General features: G+C 25.1%; 1 protein-coding gene across 1 annotated transcript; it reads left to right on the top strand.

Annotated features, from left to right (window-relative positions):
* Positions 1-1,004: 1,004 nt before the first annotated feature.
* Obp73a (Odorant-binding protein 73a) lies at positions 1,005-20,131 on the top strand. The gene is made up of 6 exons (XM_088194898.1): positions 1,005-1,283; positions 2,042-2,135; positions 18,945-19,045; positions 19,558-19,593; positions 19,667-19,817; positions 19,888-20,131. The coding sequence occupies exons 1-6, from the start codon at positions 1,188-1,190 to the stop codon at positions 19,974-19,976; spliced, it is 567 nt and encodes a 188-aa protein (XP_088051024.1). The 5' UTR covers positions 1,005-1,187; the 3' UTR covers positions 19,977-20,131.
* Positions 20,132-21,758: the final 1,627 nt, after the last annotated feature.

Here is a 21,758-nt window from a genome sequence, read left to right as displayed (position 1 = left end):
TAAAATTTATGTAAATCTACGAATAGCAAGAGCTTAACAATAACCAATTTATTATTCTAAGAAATGCTGATTTTATGACCCTGCATAAAATGTATGGGGGGGGGGGCAGCAATTTTAAGGATTGTCCCGGGTGGCATATACCCTATTTACGCCACTGGCGAGGAGTCTGCGCTATTTTTTTCTTAACGTTAACGACTTTATCTTTGCACCTCGCTAAAGACCTGTGCCCACAGATAATGTACTCCGTAGCACGTGTCTTCAGTGGCGTTTGCATATTACTCTAGATATATTACAATTTAAATAAAAAACTGATTATAGTAGAATATGGTGAATAGTAGAGGTTTTTGTTAGCTCGTTTTATTTAAATTGCTGATTTTTGGTCTATGTGATATTGTCTTTTTTACTATTATTTTTTAAAGTTCAGTTTAAATATCATTATATTTTAAAATTAAATTAAAATAAAAAATATTAAGCTTAACAAAGAAAAAGATTAAGATAAAAAATTGTTACGAAAAGTGATTTTAATTAATGCGTTACAATTACTCGTAAATACTCGTAAATATTATATATGCTAGCAGTATATTTTATATATAATTATAATAGTAGATTTTTTGTGTCAATTTAAAAAAAATCCACTTATATTTTAGACTAAAGGATTTAAGTTTTTAGAAACTAAAGCTAGAAATTTAATGAAATATGTATTAAATTATATTATATATATTAATTATTAAATGAAAAATCATCAAAGAAAAAGATTTGAAAAAACATTAATAATATCTACATTATATGGAGAACATATATACAGCATTTTATTCAACAAATAAATCAAGCTATCTTTGTGGCAAATAAATTTATATTTATTTGAACAAAACTAGAAATAAATATGCTAAATTCGTCATGTCCTTTCTGAACATTTTGCAGGTAGATTTTTGTCACCTCTTACTGTATTTTTCGCCCACTTTCCACCCACTTTTCACCGTCGGATGTCTGCCGATCAGATAGACGTCATTACAGACCGTGGCTTTGGTCTGACACGACGCATTTTGAATTACATACATATATACGACAGTCGGTCAACAGACAGAGCCACTTTCCCTCTGGCGTTCGCGAAGTTTGAGTCGAACACGTTGAAAAATACCCTCAAATAAACAGTGTTTTTTTTATAATAATAAATAAAAATATAGAAAATGCTACCAAAAAGCTCAGCCAGTGTTGTGTTATCAGTGTTGCTCTGTTTCTACTTTGGTATCAGTTCAACGTCTAGTGCAGTGGCTTCAGATGGGGTGAGTTAATATTATTGATACATAAATAATTATATTACAAAACTAGTATTACGTAAAGCTCTAAATTAAAAGTCAATCTAACATTACTAAAAATGGCATCGATGAATCAGGCCGAGCGAGAGCGTGGGTTCCTTTCAAGACCATTAGTCGCGATTTATATTAGTCATTTTATTTTATTTTCTATTGTACAAATATGTTTAATGATCATACAAGCATTATTCGCTTGATCATTACAAATTTGCCATGATTAGTAATATTTATATTTGCGCTAGAAATGTATATGTACAGTTTGTTAAAATGCATTAAAAATTAGTTACATTAGTTCTAAGCGTGATTTATTAGATTAAAAAAATCAGACCAGGTTTGAAGGTTAACCGCTCGTCGATGTCTATTACGGTATTTTCCGAACACGTTGTCCGAACTGTGATGATTTGATACAAATAGTCGAACGTTCGGACTGAATGCTCGCGTAAAAATGTATAAATAAAATTGAATGCGTTCGGGTTTACTTTTACTGCGACAATTCTTGATTGACCTTCTAAATTATAGCAGTACGTTCGCTGCACTTTAATATGTTATAATTTATAATTATTTATATATGCATATTATATCCTAAATGTTTCCAGTTCTCATTGAATGAATATTGGAATGTAATTTGCAAGATGTTTAACATTAAATCTTAACCTTACTCATTGTTTCACTTTATACAATAGATTGTAATGTTAAGATTATCAAACATAATGTTTTACTGTTCGCAGGAAAAACGCTGTCAATCGCCACCAACAGCTCCACAGAAAATTGAAAGGGTTATAACGCAATGTCAAGAAGAAATCAAACTGTCAATATTGAGAGGTTTTTATTAAATTTTAAATATTTTTAGTATAATATGAATTTAAGTTAGTGTGTATTAAATACAACATATGTATAAAAAAGTATACAATAGAACAGAAAGTCAACTATGGTGTAAAATATGGAAATCACTCGTTTATATCTATATACATTTGTGAATAAAAAAAGTATAATTATATTTTTATTGATTGTTTAAAATTAATAAAAGGAAAAAGTTTAAGAATCATATCTTTTAAATATGTATAATCTTAATTGCATCAGTTTTTTTGAGGATTTTAAATTGTATCATTTCAGTAGCAATGACTTTATTATACAATAATAATAAAAATTGCTTATTAAATATTTACATTAATTAACTATATAATTCGGGAACAGCATTTTTAAGAAGATATAAAAATCAATCATATTTGATTTATTGAAATATTTTTAACATTGATTCTACTAACAATAAGCTTTAAAATTATATATAAATTTAATTTTAAATAATCATGCATAGCTAATAATTATATTATATTGAAGTAAAAATAATTAGTAACTTTATCTACAATTTATTAAAAATAGAACACCTAAATATTTCAAATATGGATGAAGTTTTTTCTAATTTTATTATATTATCAATACTTTTAAAACGTTAAGTAGACTTATATGCTTAAGCATATTTGGCATTATATACACTAATAAGTACACAAATAAAATAAGTAAATAATGAATAGATATGTTTTTATAATTATTTTAAGCTTAAAATATTCTTGTGACAAATATTCTTTTATATACTAATATGTGCTTTCTATAAAAAAAAATAAAATTTGAGTTTTTTTAGGACAAGGTTCGTTTTTAAAAAAACAGTTAGTTCTTTAATTTCACAATCTTTTTGCTATTTAATATTTTTGCTACACTCTGTAAGCATGTTCCATAATCATAATAAAGCCACATCACGCTAATCTGCTTCATACAATCTTTGTGAACGGATAGCGCTTATTGCACGAAACATATGGTCCTTGTGTTCGCGGATGACTATGGTGGACTACTTTTGAACGAATGTCTCAAGGCAATGTTAAAAATTCATATTTTTTTTACAAAATCTATAGAAACTCTCTACAGCCATTGACTAATGGATAATGACCTTGAAGTTGCTTTATTTACGGCCTCAGTGAATATTTTATTTCAAGACGTATTTAGTTTCAAGTGCAAAACCAGATGAGCTCGTAGATTAAAGTTAATGACACGTTATCGCCTATCGATGTATAATAAATCTACATCGTGTTCATTATTGGTCATTTACGACATTATTAAGCTCTCGCTTGGATCACTCTCACAATTATAGGAATAAGAAATTTTAGAAAGCCTGTGTCTTTTCAATGTATGTGCAATGTTTTCATTTCATTAACAAATTTTTAGTTTCAATATATGCTAGAATGGGGATTCACAACGTGAAAGTTTCTCATGGTGGTTTGACATAAAAGTCTCCATTAGTGTCCGATCCTGAAACGATACTAATGAGGCGATGGTGACGTACACAAATGAGCTTTTAATCAGCGTGATTGAATTGCTGCGTGTTTATATTGAAAAGGGTAAATTCCTGATTGACGTAACTGGCGATAATGATTGATATAGTTCGGTTCAAATCGAGGCATGTTCATATTGACACAAAATGTATTTCATTAATTCAAGTTATGTTACTATAATATCAAGGTATCTTATTAATATGATACCATGAGTTTTTTTTTCTTGAAATATATGTATATTTACAACTTTCTTTTTAAATTGATATAATACTTTAAGCATTATGTGAAACATAAATAATATACGATAATTATGTAAGTTTTTGTAATGATGCGAAAGTTCTAGTTATATTGGAAAATATGACCTTTCAAAATCTCTTTTATTGTAATACGGCATATAGTTGTGCTACAACTCTACATAAATACGTGTTTTTTACGGTACGTTGTATTGAAATATCTGCATTTCACAATGTAAGCTATTTTACTAGTCACTTAAATATCGGTAAAAGAACAAGAAAAAATATCATAGAAATTTATTTTACATTCGAAATACCATAATATATAAAGCAATAAATGTAAGTTTATTTTAGTAAATATATATATTAATGCAAAGTACTATCTTAAATTTATGAAATACATACAATTTTGTTGCTTGAATTAAAATATTTTTTTAGTGCAAATTGGTGTTTTTTTAAGCTGTGACAAGAAAAACCAATTACAGCTATAATAAAAATTATCATTATAAAAAAAGTACTAAATTTTTTCGTGCTGATTTTCAAACACTTAATTTGCAACTTTCACTATTAAAATCTAGTCAAAAATATTTTGATGCACATGAAAGTAATTTAGGGTTAATTTAGAATGCTGTAATCTTATAAAACTTAGTGTATTTATAATTTGATATTGTCGTTTTTATGCCACAACATATAACGATAACAGCAATAAGAATTTTGTAGATATTTGAGTTAAAAATTAATTGTTATTCAATGTATTGTAAATTAATAATAATTTTATTTAATGTATTTTATCAAAGCAAAAATTTTGGGCGTCTAAAAGTAGGCCAAGCTATTTTAAATGGCAAAATATGGGGTTTTTAATAAATATGGCAGTTTAATAACTTTATTTAAATATATTTTTTATTGCAATGTTTAATACAATAGCAACATAATTGGTATTGTAAAAAATACTTAAATACATGTTATGATCAATTAAATTTATTCAATATGTAGTATGTATATTATTTAATTTTATTAAATAACAACAATGTAAAAATATTTGTGCAAACGATTAATTTTGGCGCGTTTAATGGATCAAGGACTACTTTTAAATGTGTCATTAAATGTATTAAATTTTAATTACGATTTTAAATAATATTTATTATATAACGTAAATATTTTTTAAATTAAATTTTCTAAAAAAAAGTATTTTTTTCAATGCCAAAAATTTGTGGGTTTGTTTTTAAAACATACACACATATAATCAACATGAATTTCTAAAACTAAAAAGCTTTAAATTTATTTAAAATATAGTATGAATTATATTATAATATAATATTAACAATTTAATCAAAATTATTTATAACTAAAAGAGCTCAAGTCAGTATAATCAATAGCTACTTTTAAATACGTTACTTACTTATTAAATTTTAATTAAAAATGTAATTAATATGTTTATTAATATTGGCAATGTTTTTTCTTATACCATTAATACACATTATGTAAAAAAAATACTGATCTGTTTATTGGCTTTAATTTAGTATAAAAACACATTTTTTAATTTTAAAAGTATATTCAAAATGTATTTTAAAATATATTATAACATAATTACTAACACAGATACAATTAAAAATATTTTTCTAGAGCAAAATAACAAATCAAAAATATTGTTTAAAAGTAGAGCTGTAATTTATGGGATAATCTCAGGTAACTTACATATAAATGATTTTATATTTTTGTAAAACCATTTTTTATACTTTAAACATTAATACTATATGTACTAGAAATCCAGAGTAAAAAACTCAAGTATTAATATTTTAATCATTAATCAATTATTTTTGATTTTATTCTTTAAACAAAACTCAATGTGTATATCCAGTTACTGAACATAAAAGAAACGATTTAACTTTAATAGAAAATTAAAAGTGACAAGGTCGTTAATAAAATCTATATATTTTTATTATTGAAATATTAGGTGTACCGGAAAAGAATGTCGTTTTTTTAATAAAACAATTTTGTGCATTTAACGATTAGCCAGTGCAGGTCTTTTTTTATTTATTTCTGCATCTAAACGCTCTAGTTGATCACTATGCATTTGAGCGTTAATTGTCTGTCCGGGTTTTAATGTTTCAAAATAAATTATTCCCTTGCAGTTCGACAAAACAGACAAAATAACTTTTTTTGCAGAGAGCCCGGGCTTAGGGGTGGGTTTTGGTACCTGGCCCTTTGAAAGCCATTGTTTCTTGCGTCCTTGGTTTGAATACAACACCCATTTTTCGTCACCAGTTACAAGATGTTGTAGAAATGGAGTTTTGGTATTTAATTCCAATAACTCAGTGCACGCGTTTAGACGCTCACCTAGATTTTTCACTTAATTCATGAGGTATCCATTTTCCTTGTTTCCGCGTCTTGCTGATTTTTTTGATATGCTCTTGCTCGCTTGACCATGAACATCAGAGTTGCTCCGCGAGTTCTTGAATCGTTGAAGATGGATTTTGGTGAATCAGCTCAGTTAAAACACCGCTATCCACTTTAACAGGTCGACCACTTCCAGGGTTATTTTTTAGATCAAAATTGCCGGATTTAAATTGTTTAAACCACCTCTGGCATTTACGAACATTCAAAATATCTCCCAGTAAATCACAAATATTTTTTGTAACACGTGTTGCACTTTTTTTCTTCATGAAATGATAAAAGCATAAAATTTCGAATAAATTTGTCATTCGTTACAAAGCTCTCCATTGTATATAGGGTTGTAATTTTTTTTGTTTAAAAGTCCTAATACACTCCAGGTATACGTAGTCAGAGAAACAACACAGAAAACGTTGTAAAAGTTCAACTGATGAAGCACAACTGACCACTTAAAAGTGATAACAAAAAAAACGACATTCTTTTCCGGTACACCTATTACTAAAAAGTTTATATCCTCAATGATTAAAATGAATTAAAATCGTTTGAAGTACAAACTCAAATTAAATCCAAATAAGGTTTTCGTGCTACTTTTAAAGATTATAGCATTCAACACTCATTATTCAATAAACAATAGCTAAACATCGCATTGACCTTTTTACTGCGATTTTTTGTTACCATAACGGTGCAACACAGTATATTCAATGTGTTACTTTTTACCAAACCTATTCTTAAGCTCTGTTTACAATAGAACCGTACCGTTTGTCGTCGTATCGCGACATCTTTGACCAAAAAACTGAGAGTTTTTCCTCATCTTTCGAAGCGGTCTATCGCAAAAAGGTAGATAGTGTTTACCCGCAGCGGCGCTTTTCATGTTTTGCAATGGGTCGCAAATGGGTCGCAGTACAACCGGCCCAGGTTGTATGAAGAAACGAGGAAACGTTGCGAATTCCGTCGTTTGGCCGTTTGTTGTGCACGCCTTCGATTCGCATAATCACTTTCCATTTCGCAACCACTACTGTCGTTTATGTCACATTTTTTCTCTCTGTGGATATACACATCGGATTTTCATACATAAAATATACGACATTAATCTCGTTCTTGTACTTGTCTTGTCTGTTTTTGACCTGTGCAGTGCTTACGCTCGCACAAAATAAACAAGATTTTCATATACAGGTGTTTTAAATCAAAACGGCAAATATTCATTTAATTTTAGAAAAAAAAATTGGCAAACTCTTTATAGACGAGAAACTAAATAAATACATACTACACATCTTACAACTAAATAAAGGTTGATAATCATAAAACAGCATTTTTAATTAAAAAATCTCATCTATGAAATTTAATCAACAGGCTTTTTTAATTATGATTTTTAAATGAAGTAGCTCAAAACATAATGAAATTTGTACTAATTTATTATTTTATATAATATGTAATCCTATTTTCATACACTGATTTTTAATAAATTTATTTTACAAAAGCTTTTTTTCTCTTCTATAATTTATATTAAATTGTGCTGATTTTAATAATTGAATAACTACTGTTGTATTTAAAGAATTTTTTTTCAGCGATACTTATGAAATCAAATAAAAATAAGCTGAAGTTTAAATCAATTATAAATACAATTATCTTACACAAATAATGATTTGTGTAATATTTGACAAGTATTGTATTAAAAATCAAAATCAAAAGCAGTTAAAAATTATCATAAATTAGTATCTCAATGAATTTGTAAAAAAAGTTATTTTTGGGTCATTATATTACATATGTAAATCATTTAATCTACATGTAAAACTTTATGCTAAATTTGCATATGTCAATTTTTTTATTTGATTTGATAATAGGATAGACAAGTGGTATAATTATCTGACTATTAACCTAAAAGACTTGGGTTCAATCCCATATAGTGTTTTTAATTTTTCATCGTGTGTGGGAGATTGAAATTATTAATAATTTCGACCGCCCATCAAAGATTAGGTTTATCAAGATTTTCTTAACGTATGACAATCATGATGTATTAGGTATTGAAAATAATGAGCTCTTTTAGCTCATGGCGAATATTTAATATATATATATATATATTAAAATAAAATGTATAAAATCAGCTCAAAAATAATAAAAATAGCTATTACAAAATAATGTACATACTAGAAATCGAATAAAGATTACGTTTAATTAGTATTTTTGTAGCCATTAAATAGTACAGTCAAACAATAATGAAACTCTCAATATTAAAAGCAATATAAATACAATTTATATTACTATAACCATTATATAAAAAAATCTATGCATATTTTTATTGTAATTTTTTATGTCTATATAAAAATCAGAAACTTTGATATATTATGTATCATAATTAATATTTTTTTATTCAAAAAGGTTATTAATTTATTCACAGAAAAAATTCACGCTTTTTTTATTGTTATTTTTAAGCTGAAAATTACACTGATTTAAAATCGATACTTAAATTCAGATACCTAAATGATTTTTGATATATATCAATATTATTTAACTGTTTTATCTATGATTAATTACTTTAATGCAAAAATTCACTGATTCATAAATAAAAATTATATTCCGCTTCTTAGATAGCAATACAATAATTTTGGAAGTAAAATTCTATACGTATTAACTTAATATTTTTTGTCTTAAAAATATTATTGCTCTAACATCTATACTGAAATAGTTTATTGATATTTTATTTATTTTTAATAATATATTTAAAATTAAAAATGTTTTATAATACATATATTATAAGGATAAAAAAAATCTAAACATTACATACTCTGAAACTGTAATATTTTTTTTATAAAATAATAATACTATATTAAAACGAAGCAAAACCCATATTTTTCGATTTTTAATATGTTTAATAATATCATCTAAATATATATCATTAAAATCTATAATGTAAAAATGTTATTTATTTACTTTAAACCAACAATATATATTAAATTTTGTGTTCTTTTTATTTTGAGAATAATTAAAAATATTATAGTATGTAATAGATTTAAATAAAAATTACTCAAATCTCTTTAGATTTACTAAAATATAAAAAAATATAATTTTTTAATACAAACGAAAATTAAATATTTTATTACACACTTTAAGGAATAAAAAAATATTTGCATTTTTTTTTATCCAGCACAATAAATAAGTGGTATAATTGGCGACTAATACCAGAAATGCCTAGGTAAAATCCCATATGAACTTTTGTGCCTTTCAAATTATATTGTATCTGGGAGACAAAAATTAGTGATTATTTTCCCCATCAATTTTCATAGATTTTTCCAATCTCACGGATAATTGAGCTAAATCGTAATAATTGCACATTTAAAATTTCTACTTATAAAAAATATCATATATATATTAATTTTTTTATAATTTTGCCGAAAATTTCCTTGCTTAATTTTTTTTTCTAAAACCTTAATTATTATTGATGTATTTTAAATTTTATAAAATATATTTTCAGGCTAAAAAAGGTAAAAACCTATTAATTTTGCTGATAGTAAATAAAATTATTAATAGAAAGTTTATAGAAAGAAACTATAGATACTAAATTAATGAATAATAGCTAAATGTATATACACGTGAACCTCGAATTACGAGTAACTTGACTTACAAGCATTTTTTTTAATTTGACCTAAATTTTTTTAAATTAGATTTTTAATATGATTTTTTATAATTTTCGTTTTTTTAAATTTGAATTACGAGTAACTTGACTTACGAGCATTTTTTTATACAAGCAATGTCTTGAAATACGAGAAAAAATCGCATTGTGTAGCTTAAACAAAAAAAAATATTATTAATTTAGGTTGTATGTATTTACAATTTCAACTATTAATCCATTTTAATTTTCCCCAAATTTATTTGACATGGGAATAATTTGAGTTAGGAGCTCCATCAAGGAACAGATTAAGCTCGTAAATCAAGGCAACACTGTATATTAAAAGCTGTTGTAAGTTTTCTCATTTATTCCAAAAAGCTTTTTATATTTATTATAATATTTATTTAAAAAATCATCTTACTTATAATATTTATTTGAAAAATCAAAATAAAAATATAAATCACAAAATTCTACTTCAAATTAATTTAAAAATATTATAAATAATCTGTAAAAGCAAATATTTGGCAAAAAATATAGTAAAAAATCGATAAAGCATATCAAAAACCTTTTCAACGATGTTAATTCATTATTTTAACTAATTAAATAGTATGCTTTTTGTAATAATAAAATCGATATATATTAATTTACACCTTTTAATAGCAAAGTTTATTTTTTTAAGAACAATTAAAGTCTGTAAATAATAAAAAAATTTAATCTTTTAAGGTTTACTTATAATATATCAAATATCACTTAAGCATCATTTAAGATTTTTGCTTTTACTTATAATAAATATTACACAATGAAGATATATATATTATACAATTGAGGTTTAATATTATAATAGTAATATATTATTATTTATTTATATATTATTAAAAATAGCTGCCATTTCACCAAACAATCAATTACAAAATATAATTGCGTACAGATCCGCGAGAAAAAATCTCACGCCACATTATCAGTAATGTTGCAACAAAACCATGAAACTATCGGGAACAAAGATCGACCATAATATGAATGAAATTTGTACCCACTTATAAAATTTGCCAATTAAAATTCGCCTTTATATGGCAAAAAAATCTTTATAATGCGACGCAATATTCGATTGAGACATTTTATGCAAAAAATGATCGTGATTTTAATGTAAATAAATATTTACCAACATGATGTAAATTTATCTAGTAGACAAATATGATTTGAGAGATTATAAACAAGATAAATATATGCATATTAAGCTTTCACTTGTGAATATATTAACTATGCCTAGATATAAATCTAGATTCTTGCAAAAGTATTTCTTTTAATAAGTATAAATAAAATCATAATCTATATTTTAATAGTTACCATTACGGTAATCAAAGTTTTTTTTAACAATCCTTGAAATTTTAATGCTCATATGTCAGTAAACAACCGCTTCATTAATTTTTACATTCTGTTACGCAAGAATCATTTTGTTTTGAATGTAAATCAGTTTAACTTTCTGTTATTATAAATTTGATTTTCACGGTTATTTTTTATAATTAAATTTTGTATCATTGCTGTTAAAATGTGTGCCCATATTTAGTTTAGGGTTGCATTTCTTTTGAACTTAATTATTCAATTATGTTACCGACGTTAAATTCAAGATAAGACACAGACATTATTATAATACGTACACAGAGATTTGTTTTGGATTAATTTTTTGGGTTCCAAGAATCGTTGCTACATAGCCTTATCGGGACCTAAATTTTTAATCTTAATCTTGCGGCACGAAGATTGATATGTAATTACCTTTTGACATTGGCTATGGTTTCGTGAATAATTACAAGTTATGGTTTAGCAACGATACGACTGCAATAATTGCATCACGGCTGCAAGTCTCCACGAAAATCAGTCATCCACAAGGTAATCAGGACGAATTGCGTCACTCAAAACAAAGATAATTAACTCTGGTAATAATTATTGTTAATACTCCATTGTCAGACCCAAGTTAAAGATTTGCATTAACTATATGCTGATATTGATTTTGCAATCTATTCTAAATATGGTGTCTTCATTTTATTTCATTATCCTAATAAAATTTAACCATCAGCCTAACATACATATTTTTTAATAAAATTATCAAATTATCCTGATCAAATTGATTTATACGCAGAATATAAAACGTATAAAAACACGTTCATTAAAAGTTTATTACTACGAATAAATCTAAATTAATAGTAAACCAATTTTTTTTGTACAATTTATTTTCAGAATTGTGCGTCAAAATAATTTTATCAGTATATTATAAATATTTAAGTCAATAAAAAAAATTGGATAAAACTATTTATATGTAATTTTATTAGATAACAATTTTTAAATGGATTACTATAGAGACATTTCAGAAGTGATAATTGTTTTTGCGCCTAAAATTCGATTTGAAAACATTTTGACCAATACTTTCATATAAAAAGTCTGTAGTAATATTGGTAAGGCTATCATATTCCTTTAACAAATTGTAATATGTGCAGACGATCTATGCAAGATGCGTATTTTTTACAAAATGTACCAAAAATCTAATGGTCATACAAATTATCAGATAGAGTGCCCCAAAAGTAATGAACCAAAATTTAAATTTTTAATAAAAAAAAACATAGTTGCGTTTTCTATTAAATCATGTTCATCATTCAACCCTATGAAGGTTTATCACTCACTCACTCACCTAATTTTTTTTAACATAATAAATTTAAAAATTAATCAGAGTAGCTAATTAGTTCTGAAAAAAATGGTCAGAGTCGAAAAGGTTAAGCTTATTTTGCTCTAAGAGAGTAAAGTTGGCTCAATTTGTATTTTGGATCTGCCCTAATGAAAGTTCTAAAACTTTTTAGGTTTAAAGGTTTTATTATATGCAATTATATGTTCTATAAGTATCCAAATATTTACTAATAAATATGTATTGCTGTATTATACAATTTGTCTTATTGCTTATTCTAATATTTTCTTTTTTGTCATAAAAAAATATTTTTATAAATTATATATAAAAATGAAAAGCGTAGTTTGTGCAACTGTTTTATGATAATATTTTTTTTTTAAAAAAAGTTTATTTTTAAAAATTACTATTAAAAATATATATTATATTTTATCAAATGCTCGTATTTACTATGGTTGATCCATTAAACAATGAAAAAATAATTAATTGCAGCAAATTATATATTTTTACAATATAAAATTTAATGTGTTATAAAATAAAAATTAAATAAAATACCAAAAATAAGAAAGAAATCTCCGAATATTTACTGTTATTGAATTTTTGGTAGCAAGTATTAGCTATAATAGATTTTTTATAGCTTATCCAATTATTTTATTCAGTGCTATAAATAATTTTATATTTATATATTATATATCAAAATCATGATTATAAAAAAAAATCTGTATAAATACTAGGAGCAATTTTTTATATTAAATGCTAATATTCGTTATTGTTTAACCATAGGTAATTTAATTATTAGACATTACAAATGTAATCAATTAAAGCATATTCTATTTTTCACAATATTATTATAATAATTTAGAATGTTTTATTGTAATAAAATTGACTTATCAAAATAAAGAGAGAAATCCCTAAAAAAATACTAATTAACAAATATTTCTAATATTTTATTTTTCGCCATAATCTACACATAATAAAATTAAAAGCTAAGCTTTTTTATTTATTTAAATTTAAATTTTTTAATATTTAATAAGTGCATTTTTAGACATCAAAAAAATATATGTAATTGACGAAAATTTTATATTTTTACAATCATGTTTTTCATAAAATTTACTAAAAATCTAATGAGATTTAATATATATATTATATGTTACTAGCATGTGTGGTTTTACTTATATAATAAATAAGATTTTATTAATCTTAATTAAAACTATTCTTATTATTTGATTAAATAATACTTATATGCAAAAAATAATTTTATTTAAAAACATTACATAAAACAATTAAAACTGCTATTTTGCATATGAATTTTAATAATGAAATTAAAAGTCAACTAGCTGTCGGTACCTCACTATCGTGAGGTACCGATAGCTAGCGAGTGTGCGAATACCGGACCCTCAACTTTTTGGGTTTTAAATATAATTTTTGCTTCGTTCTGATTTTTTTAAACATTTTTTAAAATTTAATGGTTCAAATTGGACATTACTATTTAGGATTTTCAATGATAGACAAAATAGTTCAATCTATAAAAAAGTACTTAACATTTTCAATTCATTTGAAAATAGGTTTACAACTTGACTAAGTATTTCCAGAAGAAAACATTTTATATTATTTATTAGATTTACAACGTTAGATTTTATCGTTATATTGAAACTTAGATATTTAATGATAAATCTAAATATTGTATATCATTTATGAATAGGTTTAAAACTTGGCTAGATAATAATAAATTAAAAATTGTACTATTAAATTTCAATACAGCGAAGCTCACGGAACCAATGAATAAATTTTGGTATACTGAAAATTCGTTATATTGAACGTAAGGAAGATGATATATTTTATTTTTAATTATCACATTACTACAACATCGAAATAACCTCTTATAAGGTTGACAGATAGTTTTTTGCCCATTTTTAAGGATACCGTATGAAACAATAAAATTTGTGAAAAAAATGTTTTATAAAAAAAGTTTGAGGGTCAGCGAAACACCTGTAATGTCGCTTTTGAACACATCTGTCACACACCACGTCAAGAATGAACTGAATTTGGAGAAATATTGTGTAAAGTTGCAACGTCATTCTTAAATTCGGATCAAAATATTTCGTTATACTGAGATCAGTCTTCGTTATAATGAAAACATTTTGTATGCAAGTTTTTCGGGGACAAATTAAAGATTCGTTATACTGGGAATTTTGTTATTTCGGTATTCGTTACATAGAGATTTCGTTGTAATATTTTTTAAAATAGGTTTGTAACTTTACTAAATATTATTGAAACAAAAAATATCAAAATGTTTTCAACATAAAAAATAATATTAAAACGTAACATTTTGTATCATTTAAAAGTAGGTTTACAGTTTAATAAATAATAATAATAATAAATAGCATCAGTTACACATCCGCTCAAAAATATTACTGATATGAAAAAATATTTTGTTACACCTTACTAACGCTACAACACAATCGATCATATATAGTTAGTGCAATGTGAGTGATTATAAGTCATTGATTGTGTTTTAGGGTATTTTATGTGTTTGAGTGCCAGTTTTAACGCTGCATAACACAATTATATCATAAATTTAAATTTTCGTAATAAAAAAGTTTTTTGGTGACATCATAAGTTACTTTATAATTTAAAAAAAATATTTCTATGTTTTATGTGTAAATATAAAAGTCAGTTTTTAATTACATTTGTGCGTTTTAAAAATATTAATAATTTTGAAACCTTTGTCTTTTTTGATTAAAAAATATTTTGATTTACATATTTTTTAAAGTAAATGTTTTTCTGCGCAGCATTATATATTTTAATAATTAATGAGTGTAAAAAGTTTTCACTATATTTAAAATTAATAATGAACTAATGATATTTAAAATCTATAATAAATGATTAATATTTAAAATCCATAATAAAATAAAAAATATTTTTAATGTTGAAAAAAATTAATGTTGAAATTTTATTCTGAAACTTTTAATTTAAAAAATATTTAAATTAGTGTTATACATTTTTGTGTAGTTTAGTTTCAAAGGCGTCAGTAAGATGGATTTTTGCAATACTGTGCGCTTAGTAGTTGGTTGGTAATGAATAGTACTTATTTTGAAACTTTGCCCCTTTTTGTTTAAAATACTTTTTAAAGCAAAGTTTTAAAAATTCTCTAAAAACTAAAACTTTAAATTGCCAACGTTCGCCAAAATTTAGGTACATATTTTTTCTGTATAGAGAAGCTAATACATATCCACATTATTTATATTATATTTTAAATCTATAAACTAAAAAAATATTTTAAAAAACATTTTTTTTTGTATTTGATGATTTTTATACATATTTTAATAAATTTTATACAATTTAAATCGTTAAAATAAATTTCGCTCGTTAAAATCAATTTCGCTCGTTAAAATCAATTTAGTTCGTTCTCAAGCGCGGGACTTCCCAAATTTGCTTTGACAGTTCTTCTGTCAGATCTGGCAAGAAATATGTTATAATCGCGGGATTTTTGTTACAAAGTGACAATTGAAGATGATTCAAGTGATGCAGCATTTGAAATTATAGACAAAACTATAAATTGCGGGTGTGCCAGTAAGTGTTTAGTTATAAATGAATAATATAACACGGTTATTCTAACAAAATTACTATTGACTTTCCAGGATCTAATATTAAAAGACAAACAGCGGTGATTTGGCAATTAAAGGTATACATACCGAAGTTAATTAAACATATTACAATGCTAGTAATAATAAAAAATATATGACATATTGTGACAATTTTGTAGAAGATGAAAAGATGCCAATCTACGTGTTTAATCCTCTACAGTACATCCATCAATTGTGTTCTTCGGTTGTCGTTTAAATTTAATTTATGGATTATATTAGTAGTAATAATGTGTTCAATGTTTACTCTTGATAAGAGTCTTATTGTTTCTTAATTATTTTTCAGAAGCAATGATGGAACAATTTGATGACCTATATGGCTACAACGTAGAATTGGTATATATAAACAAAGAGTTAATCTTCTCGTGTTGAAGTCACTGTCAGCAAGTAATATCTTTTTATAAAGAACATACTACATAAGTTTGATGTAACTGAATATCTTAAATTTGGCTATTCAGAAAGAGGAATGATGGCACAGAACAAAAATTGTACCTATTTTGCCACATCGGAATTAAAAATAACCCACTCTTAGATATTTTGGCTATCGATTATTCCAGGTATGCAATCACATATTTATAATCATTGTAAAATGTCGTTTATTAGATAACATCCAAGAAACTACACATTTATAAGCTGTCCGACAGCGCCGATTTGATCGACGTTAACTTTCAATCCTCACATACTAAGGATATATTACACGTTCATGTTTAAAACATTACTGGTTAATTTAAAATTCTTAAAATCTAACGTATATATGTATTAAATCGGAAAGCAATGATAATGTTTATGTAATATAAAAGTAAAACTCACTTTTCGGCCTCGGAGCCCGGCGACGGGATTTCAAAATTTGAAGATTTCATTACAAAGATTGTTTTATGATTGTTTATCTAATTTAATCAATGTATTCTTCTTATCCTCAACACATTATGTATATATTTAATTTTCATAGTTATAACACATCTAGTTAATTTGCAATCCGATTATTTATAAAAGCAAAAACTCACTTTTAGGCCTCGGAGCCCGTCGCCGGGAATTCAAAATTTGAAAATTTCATTACGAAGATTATTTTATGATTGTTTATCTAGTTTAATCAATGTATTCTTCTAATCCTCAACACATTATGTATATATTTCATTTTTATTCAGTCAAATGACGAATTAATGAAAATTATTGTCGCGTAGCAAAATTTTATTATTAAATAATAATTATTTAAAAGTGTTGTCACGGTACTATCTATGTGAATTTGAATGCTTATTTTTCATTGGTCGACGCTATTTGAATATTTGAATGCTTATTTTTGATTGGTCGAAACAACAGAACGCATTACCGGCGGCTCGAAAATCAATCGGAACAAATTAAATTTTAATTTTTATTATTATTTATTATTATAATTAAATATATTTCCTTTGTTTACGTGTATTGTTACACACTGTTAATACAAAGCGATACGATTTACAAAGTAGATAATTGAACGGAGAATGTTTCGTTTAAAGTTATGCGCGTCCGGAAGCGACGACGGCTTAGAACAATTATATATAAGATAGCTTATGTTAAAATAAAAAAAAATTATTTTGTAATTTACTACAAACTTTCATAGAGAATATATTATTAATTTAAATAATTTTTTTGGTTAAATTTACTATAAAATTCAAGTAAAATAGAAAAAAAAATCCAATTGTTTATTAGTAAAAGAGTTTTGTTAAAAAAACACTTTTTTCTACTATGTATAATTGTATTTGCAGCACTAGCATTGATTATTGTAACATTATTTAATCTATAATATTGCACTTTTTTCGCTACAAAAAACATTGCATCTGGATTATAATTATGGACTTTTTTAAAAAATGGTTTATTATTGAAATTATAACAAAAAGCTTGTTTTTTTTATATTAAACTATTGTTCACTCAAGGTATAAAATTGAAATAACAATATAACAAAAGTAATATCTAAATAAACAAGAAAAAATCTGGATTTGTATAGTATTACTGTAATTATTTTTTAGCTATAATGTATCGTTTTGCTTTATTTATAAATGGTGGTTATCGTATTATTTAATTAAATGACATTTTATTCTATATCAAATAAATATACGGAAAAAATCGTAAAATCATTAGTTTTTATCTAACAAGTATAATCTTTTTAAAATTCAGTAATTAATCATATAGCTAATAAATAGAAAAATATACATAAACATATAACCACTATTTTCAAAAGAATAATATTTACAAATTGTTATGTCAAAAATAAAGTTTCGAAGAAATACATTTTTCAGGTTATTTATAAAAGTGGCACAGGAAATAATTTATTTAAACATACTCTACAAGTCAAAAAGGTTACTGGTTTATTATATTATACTAAATAATACACTTGAACGCCAAAATGTGATTTTATTTACATAAATATATTTCAAGTTTATTTACATAAATATATTTCAACGCCCAGAGGCAAAAATTATTATAGAATTAATAGATATAATATATTGCACTATAAATTATTTTAAATTATCCATTACACATACAGGATGCTGTTTTAATTATTTAATGATGTACACTTTAATATGTTAATTTTTGCTTAGGAAAACACAAATTATGAAAACACTCGTGCTTTAAAAATCATTTTGTTGCTGCTCAACGCACATAATATATGTTAAAAAAGTTGAAGCAACCGCTTCTCAATGACACATTTCCCATTATATGCGATTCGTTAGGCGCTTTGTTGCGCACACAATTGAGCACTTGTGCTAAAAATGTCTTTCAACAATTTCAGAGGCTTTGGACGTAATCAAAGAAGAACAGGCGATGCCACAAAAGAGGACTAGGAACAAGAGAGATGCACCTTTCACTCACGACGAGAAGAGAATTGCGGGTGTAAGTTTTTTTATAAATAATTCATAACACAAGCAACAAATCCAAAGCAACACATTAATTCAATTAAATCTACAGCGACGAATGACGTTTAGATAAGAGCCAATCTCTGTTACTGAGCTTGATTAATCCAATTACACTTCAGCGATAAATTCTCGTATATTATATAATGTTTTTTTTTTAATGCTAAAGGTTTAAAGCAATCTTAATGCAATTTCACTTAATACGAGCCAAATGGCAAATAGACAATTTCATATTGCACAATGCTGCATTCTCGATGTAACGCACCGAAAGGTATGAAAATAAAATGTAACAACCTATAACAGTCACAAAAGTAGGTTAAACATAAACAGGTTCAATTCGTGCAATTAACTGCGTGATTCGAATCGAATCGCTTTTCTCGTTTTTCATTACGACATCACCTCAGGATTACGTTTTGTAAACATTACTCATGTGAGAAATTTAGTACTTTAAAATCTGACGTATTAATTGATTTATTTTCAATTTGTTTACAGTGTCTTTTGCAGTGCGTGTACAGAAAAGTGAAAGCTGTGAGTATATCATCAAATTATGTACTTTTACTTTTTTCCAATATATAATCTATTTCTATATATATATTTAAAGGTCGATGGTTTCGGTTTCCCCACTTTAGAAGGACTTGTCAGATTATATTCTGAAGGAGTAAACGAAAGAGGATACTTCATGGCTACAGTAGAAGCAAGTCGAGAATGCTTAATGAAGTCGCATAACTTGTTCTCTCGCACTATCCCAATTGGTTAGTAAAACTGTTTATAATTATTATTAATAAATATAAAACATGATTGATTGCATAATTATATTTACAGATAATGGTAGAAACTGCGACGTGTCTTTCGATGTATTCGAATGTATCTCTGACAGAATAGGAGATTATTGCGGAAATTCAGGATTGTAATAAATGTACAAAAATAAAAAGCTTTACAAGTCCTGCTTTTCTTTAATGTGCATTAAATTTTAAACGTGTCAATATAACGCTTTCAGTCAATTAGTAAAAAAATATTTTGTGATTTGTTAGTAATTTATAATGAAAAAATGTGTTGATTTGTCAATTAATTATAGTTATATTTTTTATTAATTTCGATGTATTGTATATAACCATTAGTTTTAATTGTTTTTTTTGTCACGATAGGTTTAGAATTGTATTAATATAAAACGATCATAACAATGTATATAATGTAGTGGTGTATAATTGGAAAGAAGAGTAATAAATAAATTAAAAAAAACAATTGTTTTTTCATAATTTACAAGATTCACCAATGTTATTTATTATTATTGTACTTCGACTAATATAAAAACAGACATTTAAATCTTATTGCTAAAGAAACACTAAATCATAATTGACAATTTGAATACATTTTATATACATTTTTTGCTATCTATTATAAACATTTTATATCATTGATACCAAGGACCTTTATCTTCTAAGAAAGACAAAAAAATAGTATTAAATCCCAGAAAAAAATAAAAAAAGTATTTTAAAAGCAACAAAAAATATAAATTAATAATTTATTATTTGCTTTAAAGAAAAAAATAAACGCTTTGTTAAGCAAATTGAAGACATATATAAAAAAAACATCTTTAAAATTTAAGAAGAGTTTTGTTTATGCTCTTCGAATAATATTGAAACTTACTTACAATTTTTTATTTACATTTTTCAACCTAAGTCATAAGGTATTTTAATATATTTTACGTACAAAACTGCTATTTATATAATTTATAATTTACTAATGTTATAAAAATTGTTTAATTTGAACTACCTTATCTCGAGATCATAAATTATAAATAATTATTTATAAAAATACACTTCAGTACTAATTTAAATAACAGTTTTCAACTTTTTTAAATCTGCTTGTTTTTATAACTGTCGTTTAATGCACACTTTGCCTTTAACAAATTTATTGTATAAGGTAAAATACTGTACTAATAAAACCAACACATAATGGAATGAATAATTTATAAACAAATTTACATAGAATGAAATATTTAAATGCAATATAAAAAATATGATTGCACAATATTCAGTACCGTTTTTTTAAACATAAAGACCTTTCAAAAGATGACATTTCCTTGATAACAATGACAAAGAGCAAATTCATAAAAAAAAATCAATTCGAAAAAACTATAAAAAAAATGATCCGGAAACAATGAAATTCATTATGTATTTTGTTAGCAGAAAAAATATAAATTATATAAGATTTTTTAAAACTGGTATTCTGAAAGTTGTTTTTTTTTAATTAAAATTTTAACAGTCAGTCTTGCTTTGGCCATTTATACAATTTTTTTGTTATATATAATATATGTTGGTTCACATCTGAGCCCCAAACCACAAAAATAAATAAATAATGAGCCCCAAAAAAGTTAGTTTGTAGGTAAGGTAGGATTGCAAAGGGATTGCTCATTACAAAACTCTTTACCTTGGCTAAATATTAACAGTAAGTTTATATTGTGATCAGCTGGATCGTTGTGCACGAGGAAGTGAAAAAAGACTGCACTTGTCAACAGAAGTCGAATTCTGCAACACGATGTTGCAGAATTCAACATCTCAATTAAAGAAAAAAAAATCTCTAAAATAAAATTTTATTTTGCACCATCAAAATAAAAATAAACATTTAAAAGAGATTTTTCGCTTCATTAAAAAACATTATAAAAATATTACGACTTATAATAAGTGAGAATC

This window comes from Plectrocnemia conspersa, unplaced genomic scaffold (genome assembly GCF_051122295.1).
Source record: "Plectrocnemia conspersa isolate PC_06_02 unplaced genomic scaffold, ASM5112229v1 ptg000010l, whole genome shotgun sequence".
Classification (NCBI taxonomy): domain Eukaryota; kingdom Metazoa; phylum Arthropoda; class Insecta; order Trichoptera; family Polycentropodidae; genus Plectrocnemia; species Plectrocnemia conspersa.
The sequence above is the reverse complement of the archived record's forward strand: the minus strand, read 5'-3'. Positions and strand labels throughout refer to the sequence as shown.